Here is a 20,940-nt window from a genome sequence, read left to right as displayed (position 1 = left end):
TACCCAGAATGCTCAAATTTACTCACTATATTATGATAACAATATGTATTTGTTCCCACTCAGTTTATTTATATAATGTTCTGAAAACAAAACTTTCATGGTGCCGTATATACAATATATTCTACATATCAGGGTGTTATTTTGTCATGGTTCTTTTTTGCTACAGTCAAAAGTTTGGAAACATTACTATTTTTAATGTTTTTGAACGAAGTCTCTTATGCTCATTAAGGCTGCATTTATTTCATAATAAATACAGAAAAAACAATAATATTGTGAAATATTATTACAATTTAAAATTGTGGTTTTCTATTTTAATATAATTTATTTCTGTGATCAAAGCTGAATTTTCAGCATCATTACTCCAGTCTTCAGTGTCACATGATCCTTCAGAAATCATTCTAATATGATGATTTATTATCAATGTTGGAAACAGTTGTGCTGCTTAATATTATTTTATAACCTGTGATACTTTTTCAGGATTCATTGATGAATAAAAAGTTTAAAAAATCAGCATTTATTTAAAATAGAAATCTTTTGTAACAATATACACCACCGTTCAAAAGTTTGGGGTCAGTCATTTTTTTTCTTTCTTTTTTTTTTTGAAAGAAATTAACACTTTTATTCAGCACGGATGTGTTAAATTGATAAAAAGTGATAGTAAAGATTTATATTGTTAGAAAAGATTTATATTTTGAATAAATGCTGTTCTTTTTAACATTTTATTCATCAATGAATCCTGAAAACAATATTAAGCAGCACAACTGTTTCCAACATTGATAATAAATCATCATATTAGAATGATTTCTGAAGGATCATGTGACACTGAAGACTGGAGTAATGATGCTGAAAATTCAGCTTTGATCACAGGAATAAATTATATTAAAATAGAAAACCATAATTTTAAATTGTAATAATATTTCACAATATTATTGTTTTTTCTGTATTTATTATGAAATAAATGCAGCCTTAATGAGCATAAGAGACTTCGTTCAAAAACATTAAAAATAGTAATGTTTCCAAACTTTTGACTGGTAGTGTGTGTTTTGTTGTGTGGCTGTGTTGAATTTCTTTGAATTGCAACTCAGTGAATTCTTTCTGTAATTCAAATTCACAGTCATGAATAAAAGAAGTTGAACTGAAAGGAAACTCACTGCCCATGACAGGCGACAAACACTAGAGGACAGCACAGGTCTGAATATGTGACAAACATCCTTTCATCAGAAGAGAAACACTTACAATCTGAAACTCACTTTTATAATTTGTAAAATATATTTGAATCTCTTTCTATTTGTTCAGAGAATTATAATAAAAGAACTTCTAATAAAAAAGTGTAGAGGGAAAATCATGTTATCTACCTCTTAGACACAATGTTGTTTTGCTGCTATGGAGATAAAATAAAACACTGTCGCTGTGTCAGTGCTCTTTATGCAATCCAACGAGACCAGGATGCTGCTGAAACGCCATTTCCTAAAAGAAGAGATGATGAAATATGATGCTGAGCATCTATCAACATGTTCCCTCAGCCATACTTTACAAATGACATAATAAAGCCTCACTCTTTTTTGCATTGACGAGGAGAATGCGGTTAGTTGTCATGAAAATAATGTTAAAACGTATTATTTATATCAATATTATACAGCTAAAAAGTATTTCATACCAATTAAATTCGACGTCACACATTATTGTGAAAGTCGGCTGTGCTCCATCCCATTTCCTCCGCACTATTTTTCCTCATTCGTGCAGCTGTGTTGTATTCATCCGCGCGCCGGGCTTTAGCAGCTGCGCTGTTGCTGAACGGGTGTAATATGTCCTTCCGCAGAGCCGGTGTGCCATCGCCGCAGCACGCGCGTCTGACGGCCCGCTCACAGCCGCAATTTTTTTAACCTTTTGTGTAATAAATCTGTTTATTTGTAATCGGAATACTTTTATTTGACGTTTCTGGTGTGTTTTGAGTGGCGGTGTTTGTGATTTTATTCGGCTAGTCATGGCTGACATCGACAAACTCAACATAGACAGCATCATTCAGCGCCTGCTCGAGGGTAAGTTTCACGTCAAGCAACGGCTAAAATATTGTCACGATAAGATAAATAATTACATAATCGTTATTATCGTAGTATATGAATATGTATGTGTGTGATTTATCAGCTATCTGGCTCGTATTTAGAGCTGTCGAGCTGAGCTAACAGGGTTAGCGTTAGCGCCTCACTGACATGAACGGCTCATATAGCGGGTTAGATATTGTGGCGCGTTTAGATTCGGCATTTTCAGAATTATGCCTCAAAATGAAGTCTACATAGGGAGTCACTGTGCTTTGAGACACAGCCGAACTGTACGTGCTGTGCTTAAGGCATCGTTAAATACAAAAATATGCGATATAATACTGATTCAACAGATTTGACCATGTTTATCTGTCATTAAAATCTGGAAACTATGATTTCCAGGCCTAAGTTCATATATTTTTTTCTAGTTTAGCTCCGCTGTTTTTGTTCTTTGATAGTGTAATCTCTTTAAGCTGATTTTAAAACATCTTTATGCATTAATCACAAACATCTGGATCATAAATTTGGTGAGAAAACAACCTCTCATTCCAAAACATGACACGATAAACTCTCATTCAGTTCTGTTGTGTTTTGTAAGTCTAATTTTATTATACAGCTGTATGTTTCATAATGTTACTGCTTTATTGTGTGCACTGCATTATAATAAAGCAGTAAATACAATGAAGCAGTGAGTACACCTTGTGATTATACAATAATTTTATTGTTTTATTGTATACAGTACAATTCTTGACTACTGAAAAGATGTATTTACATAACACTACTAACTGCTGCTTTCCTTTCTGTGCAGTATTTATATGTGCAAGACTTGTACAGATGAGTTTAGTGAGTTTTTCAAGGTGTGTTTTGTGGTTTTTTTTTATTTATTTTTTTTTTTCAGCAGTTATTCAACGTGACTGTATTCACATACATGTGCTTTTGCTTTGGAGTCCATCAATCCTCTCAGGATTGTTTTCATATGAAATGGGTGTGTGAAAGGTTTTGTATTGTGACTTTCATAATTCACCTGCATTAAAGAATAGAACATGCACACCTTGGATCATTCATATCGATAAAGGCATTATAATGTATGGTTTGATAACTAAAAAGGATTGTATTACGTTTCTTAGGATAGTTTCTGTCAGGATAGTGCAGAAGTTGCAGTGGATTCAGAAAATCCGGTTGTAATCGGAATAAAAAGTCAGTCAGAATGAATTTCAAGGGGTGGTTTAAACCTTTTCTAATCCGTTCGATAAGAACAGCTGATCGGACTGAACTACTATGACCAGACGCAACTACGCCCAACATAGACAATGCGTGTCCACGCTGACTCATTCTACCGCAGTGATAGTTGGGATGCCATTCACCACAGTTACAAACTTAAATCTGCTAATAATGAAGAACTGAATTTGCTCATGACATCATAACTAATGCGCCATCTGATTTCAGCGAGTAAACGTTACCTAACGAGTCAGCGTTTATCCGAAGTCTCCCTGTACATTCTTACAAACGCAAACGTCCTGAGCATGTAAAAGGTTATTTATAATTTGAGAAACATCCCTGCTTATTAAAAGTGTGAGCGAGCTACATATAAGACAGATGTCAATCAAAGTGCGCATACAACTTAATTCATCTTGCAGCGTACAGTTATTCACCTTGGTTATGTGTTAGATAATATTGTTTTTATTTAGTACAGTAACTTAATTTAAATGACTCGCTGGCTAAATATTGCTTGCTGTGAATGGACATAAACACACTGTCCCTTCAAAACATACTGAGCAAGATGATGCATGGTATACGATTTCTGATAATAATCCCAGATATATGTTCATATTTAATATTTCCGACACAATTTCTGTGTGTAATTGGGTCAGTTACCTGTGCCGACAGTGAGCAGTAACACACCCATATTAATGTTATATTATATTGCTTATCTTGTGCGAATTAACCATAAATGTTAGTTTATGGGACCCTATGAAATCTGTTTTTCCACCCCCCCAAATTCCGTTTTTTCCATATTTTTCTGGATTCTTTTTTTTCTTTTTTCTTTTTTTTTCTTCTTTTTTTTTCTTTTTTTTTTCTTCCTGTTTTAATATTTCTGGACTCCATTTTAATGGTTAAATTAAATTTTAGTAGTCAAAAATCATGTCTAATTAATTGAAATCACGAAATTTAACAACAATGTATTAAAAATTTAACAAATGAAATATTTAAATTCCATTTTTTGTTTGTCTAATTAAATTAATTCATAAAAACAACTATTTTTTACAATAATAGGCCCTATTTATTTATTTATTTATTTTTTTCAGATATTCTGTATTGTGTTTTTTAATTGTTATGGTAATAAAAGGCATAAAACTAATTTATCTCAATTTTTCACGTTTTTCTCAAATGAAAGTTAAACAAACCCTTTTTTTTTGGCGCAACTGCACAACAGAGGTTTTAAAATTAAAACATGGAAGAAAAAATGTGTGATTATTCCTTAAAATATTTTTAATAATAATTGTAGTATTATTATTATTATTATTATTATTATTAATTATTATCATATTATTATTATTATTATTATTATTATTATCTTCAAGGTAAACCAGACTTTTATTTTGAAAGGTTGTCATGAAGACCTTTTGAGTTTGCGTGTTTATGATATGCCGATAGTTTAATATTCACAGACTCTAGTGAATATCGTGATTAAGTGTACTGACCTACTTTTGATTTATTAAACCAAAATTTTATAAATTCCCTGACATTTTTTATGACTGGATTCCGCGATTCCATCCGTGTTTTCCGCATTGCAGAAATCATAGGGCCCTAAGTTCACGTCTGCAGTGTAACTCGCAGACATGAAATCAAACTTTTTTGAACAAGGCCTGATTTTTTTCACTTTACACTGTAAGATTTAGTCTCAGACGTGCGCTACGTCCAGCTGGTGCAAGGTCTTCGAGCACATATTTTTTTCATGTGAGCTGCTCTCATGATACTCTATAAAGCTGACAGTGTTCCTTAGAAACCTCTCCCTGTTTTTCCACCTCGTCAGAGTTTATACGGAGCCAAACACACCGCCTGCATGTTTATTGCTATACAGCCTAGAAACCTGGCGGGGTGTGAGGACTGCACCTATATCTGCTCGCTTACTCTTAATACGGCTGTTCCCTTGGCAGTATCTCCCGTTACATAACCGCCCGATGTGTGCCAGGACCGGCCTCGTGGTTCATGGGTGGGGAATACCAGTCCTGGAGCCCGAGTCCTTCTCAAATTCGTGAATTGAAGTGTTTAGAATACACAAAGTCAGAAAACTGGGGATTCGAAATATTCTTTAAAAACCAATTCACGCTGCACCGACAGACGCAGACCAACGCCAGCAGTCTCCAGATTACAGCACGTCACTTCTAACGCCAATTCAGCATGTTCAATCTGTGAAAACAAGCTCCGACAGACGCCAACAGACTCCGACAGGAGTAACACTGATCCGACAAAGTGTCTGTTTCCGTCTGTCGGTGCGGTGTGAATTGGCCTTAAAGCGAAGGGATGAATATTATTAGATATTCAAGAGATTCAGGAAGAACAGAAAACACAATTATCTGTCTCTCTTCTTCTGTATATCCTAAACGCTATTTTGTAATGAGTCTCTTTAACTTTTGAGATGATCAGTCACTAGTAGATATGGAGTGTTTATTGGCTTTTACTAATTAAAAAATTGATCACAGGCACATTATTGTAATGATAGATAAACCAAATGCATTCATACGCATTATTACCAAACTGTAATAATTTGCTAACGACTTAGGTTAGAAGTAGAAGTAAAACTCCATGAGTAAAACAGGTGTAGTTCTGTATATTGAGTAAAACAGAAAATCTCTGTATCAATAACAAAAGGAACCATAAAGTAGGGATGCTCGATTTATGGCAAAAATCAAAATCATGATTATTTTTGGTCAGTATTGAAATCACGATTATTGGTGGGCAATACGATCAAAGTCTTTTTTTAAATATCAGTGAAATTACACAATTATTGATACTTCAGCAAAAAATGTGAGAGCTTAAGCTATTCAGTCAAAATCAGTGAGTGATTTTCATTTGTTTTTTGTTGTTTGATTATCATTAATGACAGACGGCAGCAGGTTTATTAGTCTAGAGCTAATGCACGGATCCAATACACTGATACACACCCGTTTTCCTTCTCAACTGCGTTTACTTAAGACACAACCCACTGTTTACCTGAATACTCTCCAAAAAGACATTTTGACATTTGTGTATGCGTTTAGGTGGGTATCCAAATCCCATTTGTTTATCCATGTTTGGCTCCGACTGGGAGTGCGCACAGAAAGCCACCTGGGGAACAGTGTCTCTTTTGCGGCTTAATGCGCTTTTAATAACACAGTTTAATATCAAACACGTCCTGCAGTTTAGCGACAGTAGACTGCTTTTTACAACACTCACTTACTTGGCTGATTTGGCTGTCAAGTTTGGGCTTTTAGGGAGGGATGAAAGCGCCGTGAAGGGATGGAAGGTGCGCTGGATGGAATGCGTCAGCGGCACAATAATCATTTTACCTCGATTATCTTTTTATGATTGTTGGAAGCCGAAATCAAATAATAGCACAGCCCTACCATAAAGATGCTTTTCCTCAGTATTTCAGAAAAGCCACCCTCAGTTGTTGTTTAACTCTGTGTTTGTGTTCACATGTGAGCTCACGCACGTGCACGCTTTGGGAAGGTGTAGTTTGGAATGTGTGTCTCATTCCAGGGAGTGACATGGCAGCCGCACAGCCCAGACACGTTCATGAAATATGCTGCCATGTGTGTCGAAATCATTTTACTTTTGCTTGCGTCATATTCGGGCTTCATTCGTTGTAATGCTCAACTCAAAACTCGATGGCTTTGCTCCACGTTTAGTGTGTTTTAATCTTTCTGAAGTGTTTTTCAGATCAAGCAGGCGGATCTCCCGCCGTGTGGAGTTGTGTTTTCTTTGTAGTGGAGAACTGCTGTGAGAAACAGTTGGCTGTGCGGGAGGAAAGTCAAGCCTTGTTGGAACAGTGACTCACAGTATGCATACTAGCACAGTCACAGCCTTAAACCTCGTGATGTGCTGGATCTGTGCGGCAGTGTTAGGGGAGCTGCTTTGAAGCTTTTTAAGGGGGCAATTTTTTTATTGCATAACTAGCAGATTATATAATTTAACAATTCAGAGCAGTGTTTGTCACAAAAACGAGCAGGATCTCAATTAAGGTAACAGCATTATGCTTGAAAACAAAACACTGACGACAATACTAAAAAAAACCCCGCCATTTTATTTTAGATAACTGAATCCCAAACATAGTGACGTCAATCAGTATTTAAAGGGACAGTTCACTCATTACTCAATCCAAACCTGTATGCTGTAGAGAATTTTTGTAGAATTAAAAGGTTAATATAAACGAATATGCCGCTTATGGTGCAGATTTTGACATCATGACTTCTTGCTTATAAGACGCAAAAGAACCAGTCGCGTGTGACGTCAGTGGCTGTGCAACTTTTGCGTGGCGTTTTCATTATTGGTGAATGATTCCTTTAAGGAAGGTTCAGCTAATGGTGATGAAGCGACTTGACATCATCTCGTTGAATAGCGTCTCTCAGCACTCGTTAAAAGAGCCCATTGCTCATTGTTGTGGCTGCTGTTATAAGTCTTACAGCTCTGTTGTGTGGAGTGTGTCAGGCAGTCCTTCCTCTCTCGCTTCACTCTGTTAGGGTTCGTTCTCATGTAATGAGATTATGCAGACAGCCAGTGGAAACTCGTATGGTGTAATGACTCATTTATTCCACTTTTATACCTGTGTGTGTATGTATGTATGTATGTATGTATGTATATATGTGTGTGTAAGTGTGTGTGTATGTGTATTTATATGTATTAAAATAATATATTTAAATATTGAATCCAAAAACACAAGAAACACTAAAAAAAAAAAAAAAAAAAAAAAAAAAAAAAAAATTATATATATATATATATATATATATATATATATATATATATGAGAGAGAGATATATAATTTATATTTATAGAGATATATAATTTATATATTTATAGAGATATATAATTTATGTATTTATAGAGATATATAATGTATATTTATAGAGATAGAGATAGATAGAGATATATAGATATATAGAGATATAGATATAGAGATATAGATAGATAGAGATACAAAAACTTATTTTGTGTTTTTTGATTAATATTTACTTTATATTATATTTATATTTTATTTTTTATAATTATTATATAATTAAATATAATTTATATATTTTAATCTTTAAGTTATTTTATATTTTATAATGTATCATATAATAATATTAAAATATAATTATTAATGTATATAGTTAATTTAAGTTATTTTTAAATTTAATTATATTATTTTAACATTTTATATTTGAGTTATAATGTATTATATAGTAATATTTTAACATAATTATTTATATATACACACAAAATCCTATTTTGATGTTTTTTGTTTTTTTTATTAGTAGTATTTTTTTATTAATATTTTGATACATTACAAAATATAGTAAAATATTATATAATATTTTAATATAATTTAAAAAATATATATATATATATATGTGTTCATTTTATCTTGAAGTTATTTAATTTATTATATTTTATAATGTATTATATAATAATATTTTAATGTTATATATATATATATACTAGTTCATTTAATCTTTTTTTTTTTTTTTTTTTTTTTTTTTAAGGTTATTTATTTTAACTTTTAGCCCTACTGTATGTAAATGTAAGTCACCACAATTCTTACATCCTGGTAATTATGTAATTTTTAAAATTCACAAACTCCATTTATCAACATATTTATGCTATTTTTGCTGGTAATTCAATGGAAAAATTATTTATATATTAAATAACCATTTCATATGTCTATAAATGGACAATCCAGAGATTTTTGCCCAGCCCGCACGGTACGTTCCGTCCTCCCAGCCGGCCCTAACTTTCAGTAACCAGCAAAACAAGCTTCAGTCCAGAGCTGCAGAACTGTGTGCCAGTTGCTCAAAACACGGGGTAAAAATAGAACCGCTGGGCAGTAACAGGCCGTCGTGGAGCACAGGCCAGGCTTTGACTATTCCCTGGAGTTCCAGCGCAATAAAAATGCGATCGATGTGAAATCTGTGAGCAGGAAGGCGTTGAATGGTATTGCGGGATGATCCGTTTGCTTTCGGTAAAGGCTGCTTTACACATTAGGGATGAATCCTGTAGGTCACTTTGATCTTCTGCAAGTAGGGCACGTCTGCAGACAGGAAGACTTCAGTGACGCTAACCTAACCTACTTCCTTTCCCTCGGCTGATGGGATGCAGTGAATCACAGAAAGGCCATTCGGGAGCCCCACGTTTATCTGCATAACGCCACAGTTTTCCCTGCAAGTTCAAGTAGTGTTTGTCGGAAATTACTGCAGGGTTTGGATTTGCAACACTGGACGGACACTTGCAGGAAACATTGCTCAACTAACCAGGCAATTACATAAATGATGACGCCTGCTGATTAAGTGTGGGCTGTTTATTAAACACGCATTGAGGAATTGTTCACATCTTTGTTTTATCTTACAGCTGTAGTCCGAACCGTGTACCACGGTTACTGTTACCTAAACCCATAAAAAACACAAAACAACTGATAGAAGTCACAAAAACACAACAAAATGACAACTTTAACTCCAATTAAAACAGAAAATATAAAAATAAAAACTATAATAGTATATAAATGATACTAAAATAATACTAACATGTACTCAGGAAACTGTTTATCACTAGGTGTAATAAACATAATCACACTTGCATAACTGTCATGTGTGATCGTTTATTGTTTTCTCTTTACGCATTTCCCCGTCGAGAGGTCCGAAGAACCGACTTATTACTTTAGTTAATTGCGTTTGTTTGTGCGTTTGCAGTGAGAGGGTCAAAGCCTGGCAAAAACGTTCAGCTGCAGGAGAACGAGATCCGTGGATTGTGTCTGAAATCCCGCGAGATCTTCCTCAGCCAGCCCATCCTCCTGGAGTTGGAAGCGCCGCTGAAGATCTGCGGTGAGTAACATAAACCTTTCATGTAGTTGAGCAGTCATGTGCTCACTTTGAATGCAGTTACATCATGTCATTGCAGTAAATGAGACGCTCTCCTCTCCACAGGTGATATCCACGGGCAGTACTACGACCTGCTCAGGCTCTTCGAGTATGGAGGATACCCACCTGAGAGCAACTACCTGTTCCTGGGGGACTACGTGGACCGAGGGAAGCAGTCTCTGGAGACCATCTGCCTCCTGCTGGCCTACAAGATCAAATACCCTGAGAACTTCTTCCTGTTGAGGGGAAACCACGAGTGTGCCTCCATCAACCGCATCTATGGCTTCTACGACGAGTGTGAGTGTGCAGGAGTTTAAAATTGATTAAATATGCTTTTTGATTTATTGAAATTGAATTAAACCATTAAAATGGAATCCTGAAAAATTAAAACTGAAAACATGGAATTTGGGAAAAATAAAATGAAATTTGGGGGTTAACAAAAATTAAATTTTAAGGCTCTATAAAATAATTTTTATTTTCCCCCAAATTTCATTTTATTTTTCCCAAATTCCATGTTTTCAAGTCTTAATTTTTCTGGATTCCATTTTTAATGGTTTAATTAAATTTTTTTTTAATCAAAAAAAAACAAAAAAAAAAAACTTATGAAACTTAATTCAACAACAGTTTATTAAAAGTTTATTAAAAGTTTAATAATTCATAATTTATAATTAATTAGACATGCTTTTTGATTATTAATATTTTTAATTGAACCATTAAAATGGAATAAAGGAAAATTAAGACTGAAAATATGGAATTTGGAGAAAATAAAATGAAATTTGGGAAAAAAATAAAAAGGATTTTATAGGGCCTTAAATGTAATTTAACTTTTAATAAATTGTTGTTAAATTAAGCTTCACAATTTCAATTAATTAGATATGCTTTTAAATTACTAAAATTTAATCTAGAAAATTAAAATGAAAAATAAAATAAAAGCGTAATTTGGGAAAAAATAAAACAGACAAAATGGAATTTGGGATTCTACAGGGCCCTTTATGTTGTATAAACACACACACACACACACACACACACACACACACTAAATTTAAATAATATAATTGTTTTTTGCTTTAGCAGAACCTGGTTAAGGAATTACAATTGCGTTCCTGATTTAAAGTGTCCAGATTGTTTGGCTGTATATTGTAATCACTAATCCTGCTCAAACACTAAGGCATCATGGATGTTCACGTTAACATAATTCGCCACATGAACAGACGCAAATGCATAACCTGATTTGACTGTGTTTAGTAATGTTTTCAACTGCAATAAGAGCAAAATGTGCACTTTAAACGACTCTTATGCGGTACAGAATTAATTATTGAGCGCTGTTGCAGTACTGTGTGTGTCTGAAGGGAACCGCTGTGTATTTTTAGCAGACTCGGTCCCTGTAGAGCTCTTTTGATTCATTTACATTTTAACCGCTCAACACAGTACCATTCATTTTTAAATAAACCCTAAAGGTCATATTAAGCTTATGTTTGCGGTTGTGTGTTTAGGCAGGAGACGCTACAACATCAAGCTCTGGAAAACGTTCACGGACTGTTTCAACTGTCTGCCCATTGCCGCCATTGTCGACGAGAAGATCTTCTGTTGTCACGGAGGTGGGTGTGGTCTGTAGATAAACCTCTAGATATCCCAAAGAGACTTTCACCTGCTAAACAACAAGCGCTGGCTCTTCTGCAATGTGGAATGACGTGAATGAGTTTTTATGGTGCCCGTTAAAGTTCACGCATTTTACAAGGACATCCTTGTTAGGCATTTTTCACTAAGACAAGATAAGTTGCCTCTTTACTTTTAGTTATTCCTCAACACTGATGATCTTTCTCCGTGTGACAAAACCGCAGGAATACATGATGTTTGTAAAATGAGAAGCCTGAACATCTGCTTTTCTGTTTACTGAAACTAAATGTTTAGGGTGTGTAAATCATCTTACATCATCAGTTCATGACTTGTGCAGACATCATCTCCCACATTTCTGACTGCTGAGTCAGTGTGAATCCCAGGCTTATTGCATGTAATGCCTGAACAGATGCAGCATTACAAAGCCGTGGTTCTCTTAAGTCTTTCTAGGATGCAAAGTTAACATGAAACCTCAAGCTACTAATGTTTCTGCTGTTCCTCAGGTTTGTCTCCAGACCTGCAGTCCATGGAGCAGATCAGAAGGATCATGAGACCCACAGATGTTCCGGATCAGGGCCTCTTGTGCGACCTGCTGTGGTCCGACCCGGACAAGGACGTGCTGGGATGGGGCGAGAACGACCGAGGGGTGTCCTTCACCTTTGGAGCTGAAGTGGTGGCCAAGTTCCTGCACAAACATGACCTGGATCTGATCTGCAGGGCCCACCAGGTGAGACTTCAGTAGGGGTTATTCATTTAGCAGACACTTTGATCCTTACAAATAAGGAAAACAACAAGAGATTCATCTTAAAGAGGCAGTAAGCACGAGAAGTGCTAGTAGTACAAAGTTTCAGACATCGTTCAGAATAGTGCGAGAGGGTTTAAGAACTAGTGAGCGCATAGATGAAGGAATAGTGAAAGCATAGGAGATTTTTCCTCCTGCAGTCAATAATTTTATCCCTTAACTCATATTTGGTAATCAAAATGGTGTATTTTTTCCTGTGAAAATAATTTCTTCAAGCCTTGAAATAGCTTGAATGTAACTCGACACCCTTGCTTTATTTAGTATACGTGGATACATGAATATGCAAATTAGTCTCCGCCTCCACTCACTCCAGCTCGGATTACCTGATCCACTCCCTTTACTGTAGTAAATGCTACACAGTGGAAAGTGTAAAAATTGGTTTAATTCAGCCATATATGCTTGAAGCAGAAACCCTTTAAACACGATAGATGTAACGAGCAATATGAATAACAACTAGCTGCTTCTTGCCAACAGCTGTTACTCTAATTACAAATAAATGCAATCAAAATACAAATTAGAATAAAAATAGGAAATACTTAAAAACAGTAAGTTAATTAATTCTCCCTAGCAGCAAATATTAATCTAAACAACTGAAACACACAGGGCATTAAGCAAACACTATTAAGCGAAAACGAGAATCGCTTCTCCTGTGCTGCATGATATATTGAAATTAAATCAATATTGCAGTTTTAATGCGATAGTCAAACCTTGACGGCTGCAGTTTAATTAAATAAATATACGCGCTGCCGCTTTCAGAGTGAAGCACAGCACTGTTCATTTACCCGCGACTGTTAACCCCTAGGCCATATAATATAACAAATATAATAGCCTATATGAAATGCCATAAAGGTAACATGAATGTTCAGACGCTTTGCATCACAGAAATGCATTATATTTTAAAGTATATTAAAATAGAAAACCATTATTTTAAATTGTAATATTTCTCAGTATTGCTGTTTTTTTTCTGTATGTTTGATATACAGCATAATGAGCATGAGACTTCTTTTAAAAACATTATAATAGTAATGCGTCCAATCTTTTGACTGGTGCTGTAATTTAAACTATAATAGGCCTATACAAAATTTTCTTCACATGATGTGCAATAATATGTGCATGCATGAGATCACAAAAATCATGGGGTTTTTTTTGGTCAAGAGTGGACATTATATTAACGTTAATACAATAGCTGATATGATCCTGTTATCAGCATGATCACAGAGGGTTTTTTCACATAGCCTACCTGACTGAAAGGGCTCATTATGCAGGTCATTATGCGGGTCTTTGTCTTCTCAGGTGTGAATCACAGCATTATTCATGAAGATTCACGCCTCCACGCATACTGTTTCTTGACAAAAAGTGTCTTACAAAATTTAAATCAATATATTGTTTTATATGAACGAGTTGGCAGGATAATTTTGAATTTTGAAAAATCATTTTGAAGCAAAAACCTCCAATACCCAGAAGTCTCATGAACACACATTTTGTATTTATTTTGTGGCCTTATTTCAGTGACTTAAGTTTTTGTTTTTTCAATAACCACACATAAACTTTATTCCTTCAAAAATACAAACATGTACATACATGTTCCTTACATATTATGGTAGCCTAGTTCGTGCTGAATACAGTGTAATGACACTTTTGTCATTAATATGTTTATGAACAACTGAAAAAAGCACAAATGTCAGGGCATGTCAGCTTCTCTACGGCTCCAAAAATCCTCAGACCCCAGAGGGTTAAAATACATAAAATATTAAAAAATATATATATATTTTACAGTACAATATTGCAATACATTTATTATTTTATTTTTATTTAATAATAATTACAATTAAAACATTTTATAGTCGTATTAAATTAGTCAAAAGAAAAGTGGGAATGTGAACCAACTGGAAAAAAAAATTCTGGTAACACAATAAGGTTTCATTTGTTAATATTAAGTAACAGCATTAGTTAACATGAACTAACAATGAACAATACTTCTACCAAAAGTTTTATTAGTTAAAGGGTTAGTTCACCCAAAAATGAAATTTGTCATTAATTACTCGCGTCGTTCCACACCCATAAGACCTTCGTTCATCTTCAGAACACAAATTAAAATATTTTTGATGAAATCCAAGAGGTTTATGACTCGTCCATAGACAGCAATATAATCAACACTTTCAAGGTCCAGAAAGGTACTAAAGACATCGTTAAAACAGTCATGTGACTGCAGTGGTTCAACCTTAATGTTATGAAGAGACGAGAATACTTTTTGTGCGCAAAAACAAAACAAAAATAACAACTTTATTCAACAATCTCTTCTCTTCCCTGTCATTATCCTTACGCAGGTGACGCAGTAACACAGTGAATTCTTCCGTGTTTACGTCCAAATGCCGGCTCAGTATTGGCCAAAGCTGATCACACGATCAGCACGACGCATGCGTGTGATGCTGACGCAGGAGCCGGCCAATAATGAGTCGTCGTTCTGACGTAGAACCAGGAAGCGCTGGACATAAACAACGTATGAGAATGACACAGAAGAGAAGAGATTGTTGAATAAAGTGGTTATTTTTGTTTTGTTTTTGCGCACAAAAAGTATTCTCGTCTCTTCATAACATTAAGGTTGAACCACTGCAGTCACATGACTGTTTTAACAATGTGTTTAGTACCTTTCTGGACCTTGAAAGTGTTGATTATATTGCTGTCTATGGACGAGTCATAAACCTCTCGGATTTCATCAAATATCTTAATTTGTGTTCTGAAGATGAACGAAGGTCTTACGGGTGTGGAACGACATGAGGGTGAGAATTTATTTTTGGGTGAACTAACACTTTAACATTAGTTAAAGGGTTACTCTGTTCTGTGAACTCTGTTCACTTTGATTACTAAATAGGTTTGAGTTAGTTTTGTTTTATAGAGTTCTCAAGTGTGAACATCTAAATTCAAAAGTTTTAAATAAAAATTCTAAATAAATCTAAAAAAAAATTTCCAAAATCGTTCAGCCCCTACAAGGATTGTTTACAATCAAAACATTTTTTTTTTTTTAAATTAATTTTAATTTTCTATTCAAATGTAATCCCCATCAAAATTACCCCAGTCATCCTAGAATTATTAATTTTTCTAAATCTGTCAATGTCGTGCGGCCCTAGTCTTCAGACATCTGAGTAGTTGGTCTCGAGGAATTATATGATTTATTGTTGCAGGTGTTGGATTTGTTTCTAAAGCTGATGTCAGTAGCAGCGGTGCTTTAGAGCTTCCAGAGCGGTTTACCAGCTGAAGCGTCAGCACTCTAAAACCCCGTAGAGAAGTGTCTTGAGTTTATCCCCTGATAAACAATAATTGGCTATCTGGTTGTTGAACTACTAGTAAATTAGTATATCATTCCTAGTCTCTGGACATGTCAGCCGGTCTCTTGCTGTAACGTGGATCAGGCGTAATGCAGATCATCTGGTTCCGCTGGGCGAGTCGCTCAGTTTCACATTACATGAACGTCAAGTTATTGGAAATGTGAAACTGTTCCTGGTTAAATGAGCGGGATGAGTCATAGCGGTACATACTGAACCTGGAGCAGATGAGTCTGCAGATATGAGCTGAAACCTTTGACATTGGTCTGTATTTTCAGATGTGTGTGTTCCCTAAACACTAATCTATATCCACTCATCCTGTAATCTGGTGACTCACCAGCGTTCAGCAGCACACACAGGCTTCCAGCGCATCTGAAATAAGCATTTAGAGAAGCTGTAATCATGTGCGTAAATTGACTGCAATTGAATGTTTTTCAGAGTTGAGTTGTTTTAGTAATTTAATATCATAAAGTAGTTATTTGCTCAAAATTAGGCAAAAAAAAAAAATGCATTTCATTGTAAATAATCATGTGGTCATGACTGTATTTATATAATTCAGTGAATCGAGTACTTAATCTCATTCATTATTTGAAACTTGGACTCAAATCAAAGGATCAGATTTACTTTCTCTTTACTGAGAAGCCCAGTTTCAGTGACGTCTTCATCTCAGACTTTGTACCTGATGCATCTGTTTTCATGGTTTTGAAAGTGTCTTCATGATAAGACATGCTCATGACGACATCTGACAGATTATTTCGCTTCATCATGCTGAAACACGTTAAGATTCAGTTACAGGTTCGTCCACTAGATGGCGTGTTTGTCTCATCAGTAGAAATGATGATGTTTGATTGTTGTATCTGTGATGGGCCAAATTGGGCCGAACAATTTAAGTAGTGACGCAGCTTTTTTTTCCAGTTTCTTCCATTACATCGTCTCCGCTGTCTCCACGGACTAAACGCTTCTCCTGGGCTGCGTGATATATTGAAATAAAATCAATATTGCAGTTTTAATGCGATGGTCAAACCTTGATGACTGCATTTTAATTAAATAAATATACGTGCTGCCGTGTTCATTTACCACAACTGTTGTACTATCTATATATCTATATCTATATATATATATATATATATATAAATATAAATATATTATATATTAGTAATTATTTTTTCCCCAGTGTTTTCCATTGCATTGCCTTCTTGTGAACATAACAGTTGGATTTTCTTTCTGCTGGTCTGGGTCAGTCAGTAGTTTCAGTAGTTTCACCATTTTGACCAGCATTACAATTTATTTATTAAAAAGACAAAAAGCAGGTACTTTCGCTAACAGTTCTATTAACTCTGAAAGCGTTCCTCTGGTGCGAAAGGCCCTATAAAGAGCATGAACTTGAACGTCCTCTCCTTGTCTCTTGTCTTGTAGGTGGTGGAGGACGGTTATGAGTTCTTCGCCAAGCGGCAGCTGGTCACTCTGTTCTCTGCACCAAACTACTGCGGAGAGTTTGACAACGCCGGAGCCATGATGAGTGTAGACGAGACGCTCATGTGTTCGTTCCAGGTACGTGTGACGCACCTTCAGTCACGGTTTTATCGTGTTTCTACTCATTTAAAGCATCTTTTGATTTTTTTTTTTAGCCACATTATACTCCATCCAGAGTACTTGTGTACTTTTTTGTTAATAACATTATGCATTCAGTTTTTATGAAATCATAATATTTGTGAAACTACATGGAATATTTTGTTGTATACACTACCAGTCAAAAGTTTGGAAACATTACTATTTTTAATGTTTTTGAACGAAGTCTCTTATGCTCATTAAGGCTGCATTTATTTCATAATAAATACAGAAAAAACAATAATATTGTGAAATATTATTACAATTTAAAATGATGGTTTTCTATTTTAATATACTTTAAAATATAATTTATTTCTGTGATCAAAGCTGAATTTTCAGCATCATTACTCCAGTCTTCAGTGTCACATGATCCTTCAGAAATCATTCTGATATGATGATTTGATACTCAGTTATTATCAATGTTGGAAACAGTTGTGCTGCTTAATATTTTTTGGAACCTGTGATACTTTTTTCAGGATTCATTGATGAATAAAAGGTTAAAAAGAACAGCATTTAGTCAAAATATAAATCTTTTCTAACTATATAAATCTTTACTATCACTTTTTATCAATTTAACACATCTGTGCTGAATAAAAGTATTAATTTCTTTCAAAAAAAGAAAGAAAAAAAATTACTGACCCCAAACTTTTGAACGGTAGTGTATATTGTTACAAAAGATTTCTATTTTAAATAAATGCTGATATTTTTGAACTTTTATTCATCAAAGAATCCTGAAAAAGTATCACAGGTTATAAAATAATATTAAGAAGCACAACTGTTTCCAACATTGATAATAAATCATCATATTAGAATGATTTCTGAAGGATCATGTGACACTGAAGACTGGAGTAATGATGCTGATAATTCAGCTTTGATCACAGAAATAAATTATATTTTAAAGTATGTTAAAATAGAAAACCATCATTTTAAATTGTAATAATATTTCACAATATTATTGTTTTTTTTCTGTATTATGAAATAAATGCAGCCTTAATGAGCATAAGAGACTTCGTTCAAAAACATTAAAAATAGTAATGTTTCCAAACTTTTGACTGGTAGTGTATAAAATGTGTATTATTTTGTATCTAAGTAAAAAATTTTGTGAAAATGTTCTTGGTGTGAACGGGCATTAAATCTGCCACATTTGCATCATATTTTATAAATGTGTAATAAATCAACTGGTTTTAAAAGTTAATTTAAGACATCACAAACTATTTTTAAACAAATGAACAGCACTTTGCTTTTTTTTATTAGTGGTGCTTGTGAAGCAAAGCACACTATTACATCTCACATGCTCATTCTTTCGTACAAACTTCGGCGTGTAATATATCGGAATTGTGTTTTTGTTTTTTGTTTTACTTAACGATAACAAATGAGACCTTATTGTAAAGTGTTAACAATAAACTACTGATTATTAAAAATGCAGATAAACATAAAAGAAATGCTGAGCGGTTACAGGATTTAGATTCACTTTTGTTTTTCTCACTCTAATCTGATGTTCATTTATTGTCCTGCAGATTTTGAAGCCAGCAGAGAAGAAGAAGCCAAACTCCAGCCGTCCTGTGACTCCACCCAGGAACATGGTCACCAAACAGGCCAAGAAATGAGGGTCCGTGTGACCCGTCTGGACTCGTGTCATTCAGTCTTCATGTGTCACGGATCAGGAGTGCTGCGCTCACCGAACCGTCCACTGCGTCTTTAGTTTTATTCTTTCTTGTATTTTTCTCCTCTACCGTCCCCAGCGGCCTCTCTGATATCAGAGGGCAGCGTTTTTATTTGATTTGAGTGTTTGTTCTTGGAGACAAACATGGCTTTTTATCCCCACTTCAGGGTGATGTATCTCAGTTTCACACAAGCTCCGCCCACTCGTGTATAAATGCAGGGAGGAACTGGACGTCTGGGATTGTAAATCGACACTCCACGAGGTTTGAGATGATTCGTGCTCCCCGATTGCTCGTTCAAACCACTGTGAACAAATGAGATGTTTTCACTCACATCGCTGTTTTTATGCACCTAAAGCTTCTCTGCATTTTGTAATTTTGTCTTGTGAATGTGCCATGAGGTTTGACATTCAGTCCAATTTTTAAATGTTTTATGATTTTGACATTTTATATTCTCATGATTTAAAAAAAGAGCACATGATTTCAGTTTGGAGCAAAATGTTTAGTGCTCGTTCCTTTTGACACGATGCCTTGTTTTCTTATATTCCATAACGTCTCATGCGAACGGATTGATGTGACGTCACATTATGGGCATGTTGATTTGTTGATCTCTCAGACGGACTCCTCTGTTGCATGCATCTAGAGTTAGAGGAACGGACACGAGGCCTCGGCGCTCTCTCAGGGCATGCCACCTTCAGCATGTCTTCAGAATAATGTAGCTCCTCATCAGGTAAATCATGTCAGGAAAAACCTTTTTTTTTTTTCTTGCAAATTTCTACAGTATTTCATACCAACTCTCGATTTAACCCAAGCTCACTGTAAATATACAGGAAATGTTTTGTTCAGTCTTGGCAATAATTCAGTTTTCCACACGATAAATAATTGTTATACTTGCGAAATAATAAATTGAAGGGAGAAGGAAACACCATTGCACTGTTTGTCTTCTGTGTTTATTTTAATCAATGTTCCTGGATCTATAAAACACAAATTATGATTATGATTACACTTTTTTAACTTTAGTTAGTGTGTAATGTTGCTGTTTGATCATAAACAACATCTGCAAAGTTACAACACTCAAAGTTCAATGCAAAGGAGATATTTACTTTTACAGAAATCACTTTTTAAACGGCTGGTAGGGACTACAACGAGCTTCTTCCCAGGTTGGTGACATCACTAACCCTAAAATTTACATAAACCCCGCCCCCGAGAACACACAACAAAGGGGGCGGGGCCATGTTGGGCTGCTTTAGAGAAGAGGAAGAGTTGTTGTAGTAGAGTGTTGTTGCCATGCCGTCATTTTACGCCGGACTGCTTCACAAACGAGGGTCAATTCAACACAAAAGATTAACATGACGGCACATGCTAGTGGATGAGCTGAATCAACTCCACAGCAACATAGTTCCCAATTATTATTTTTCAAATGAATGATGTTTGTGTGTACTTGGCATGGCAATCAATTAAATTCATTATAGCATTATTGTATACTATACCACATTGCTATTATTGTGTAAAATATTAAATTGCTTTTAGTGAATCACTCACCTGTTAGTCATAGTGAATCAGAGTAAAACAAAAACACTCTTTGGAAAAAGGATTGATTTTAATTTTGAAGAAAAGAAAGTTACATAATGTACCTTTAAAGATTGCAATAACACTTCATGCTGTAGAAATATATTAATCTTCGTTCACAGTGCATTAATGTTATCAATACAACTTTTCATTTGAATAATGTATTAGTAAATGTAGAAATTAGCTAAGATTAACCCTCATGTACTGCTGCAGGTCAGTTTGACCCGTTT

At 34.8% G+C, this 20,940-nt stretch overlaps 2 protein-coding genes across 2 annotated transcripts in view; one reads left to right on the top strand and one right to left on the bottom strand.

The window, feature by feature from the left end:
* LOC127513165 (colorectal mutant cancer protein) overlaps positions 1 to 20,940 on the bottom strand; it is a 107,196-nt gene that overhangs the window by 1,960 nt on the left and 84,296 nt on the right. The window lies entirely within an intron of this gene.
* On the top strand, positions 1,795 to 20,069 carry LOC127513167 (serine/threonine-protein phosphatase PP1-gamma catalytic subunit A). Its single transcript, XM_051894773.1, has 7 exons — positions 1,795 to 2,039; positions 9,963 to 10,094; positions 10,197 to 10,427; positions 11,624 to 11,728; positions 12,251 to 12,474; positions 17,289 to 17,423; positions 18,998 to 20,069. The coding sequence occupies exons 1-7, from the start codon at positions 1,985 to 1,987 to the stop codon at positions 19,085 to 19,087; spliced, it is 972 nt and encodes a 323-aa protein (XP_051750733.1). The 5' UTR covers positions 1,795 to 1,984; the 3' UTR covers positions 19,088 to 20,069.

The sequence above is a fragment of the Ctenopharyngodon idella genome, chromosome 5, assembly GCF_019924925.1.
Source record: "Ctenopharyngodon idella isolate HZGC_01 chromosome 5, HZGC01, whole genome shotgun sequence".
NCBI lineage: Eukaryota > Metazoa > Chordata > Actinopteri > Cypriniformes > Xenocyprididae > Ctenopharyngodon > Ctenopharyngodon idella.
The sequence above is the reverse complement of the archived record's forward strand: the minus strand, read 5'-3'. Positions and strand labels throughout refer to the sequence as shown.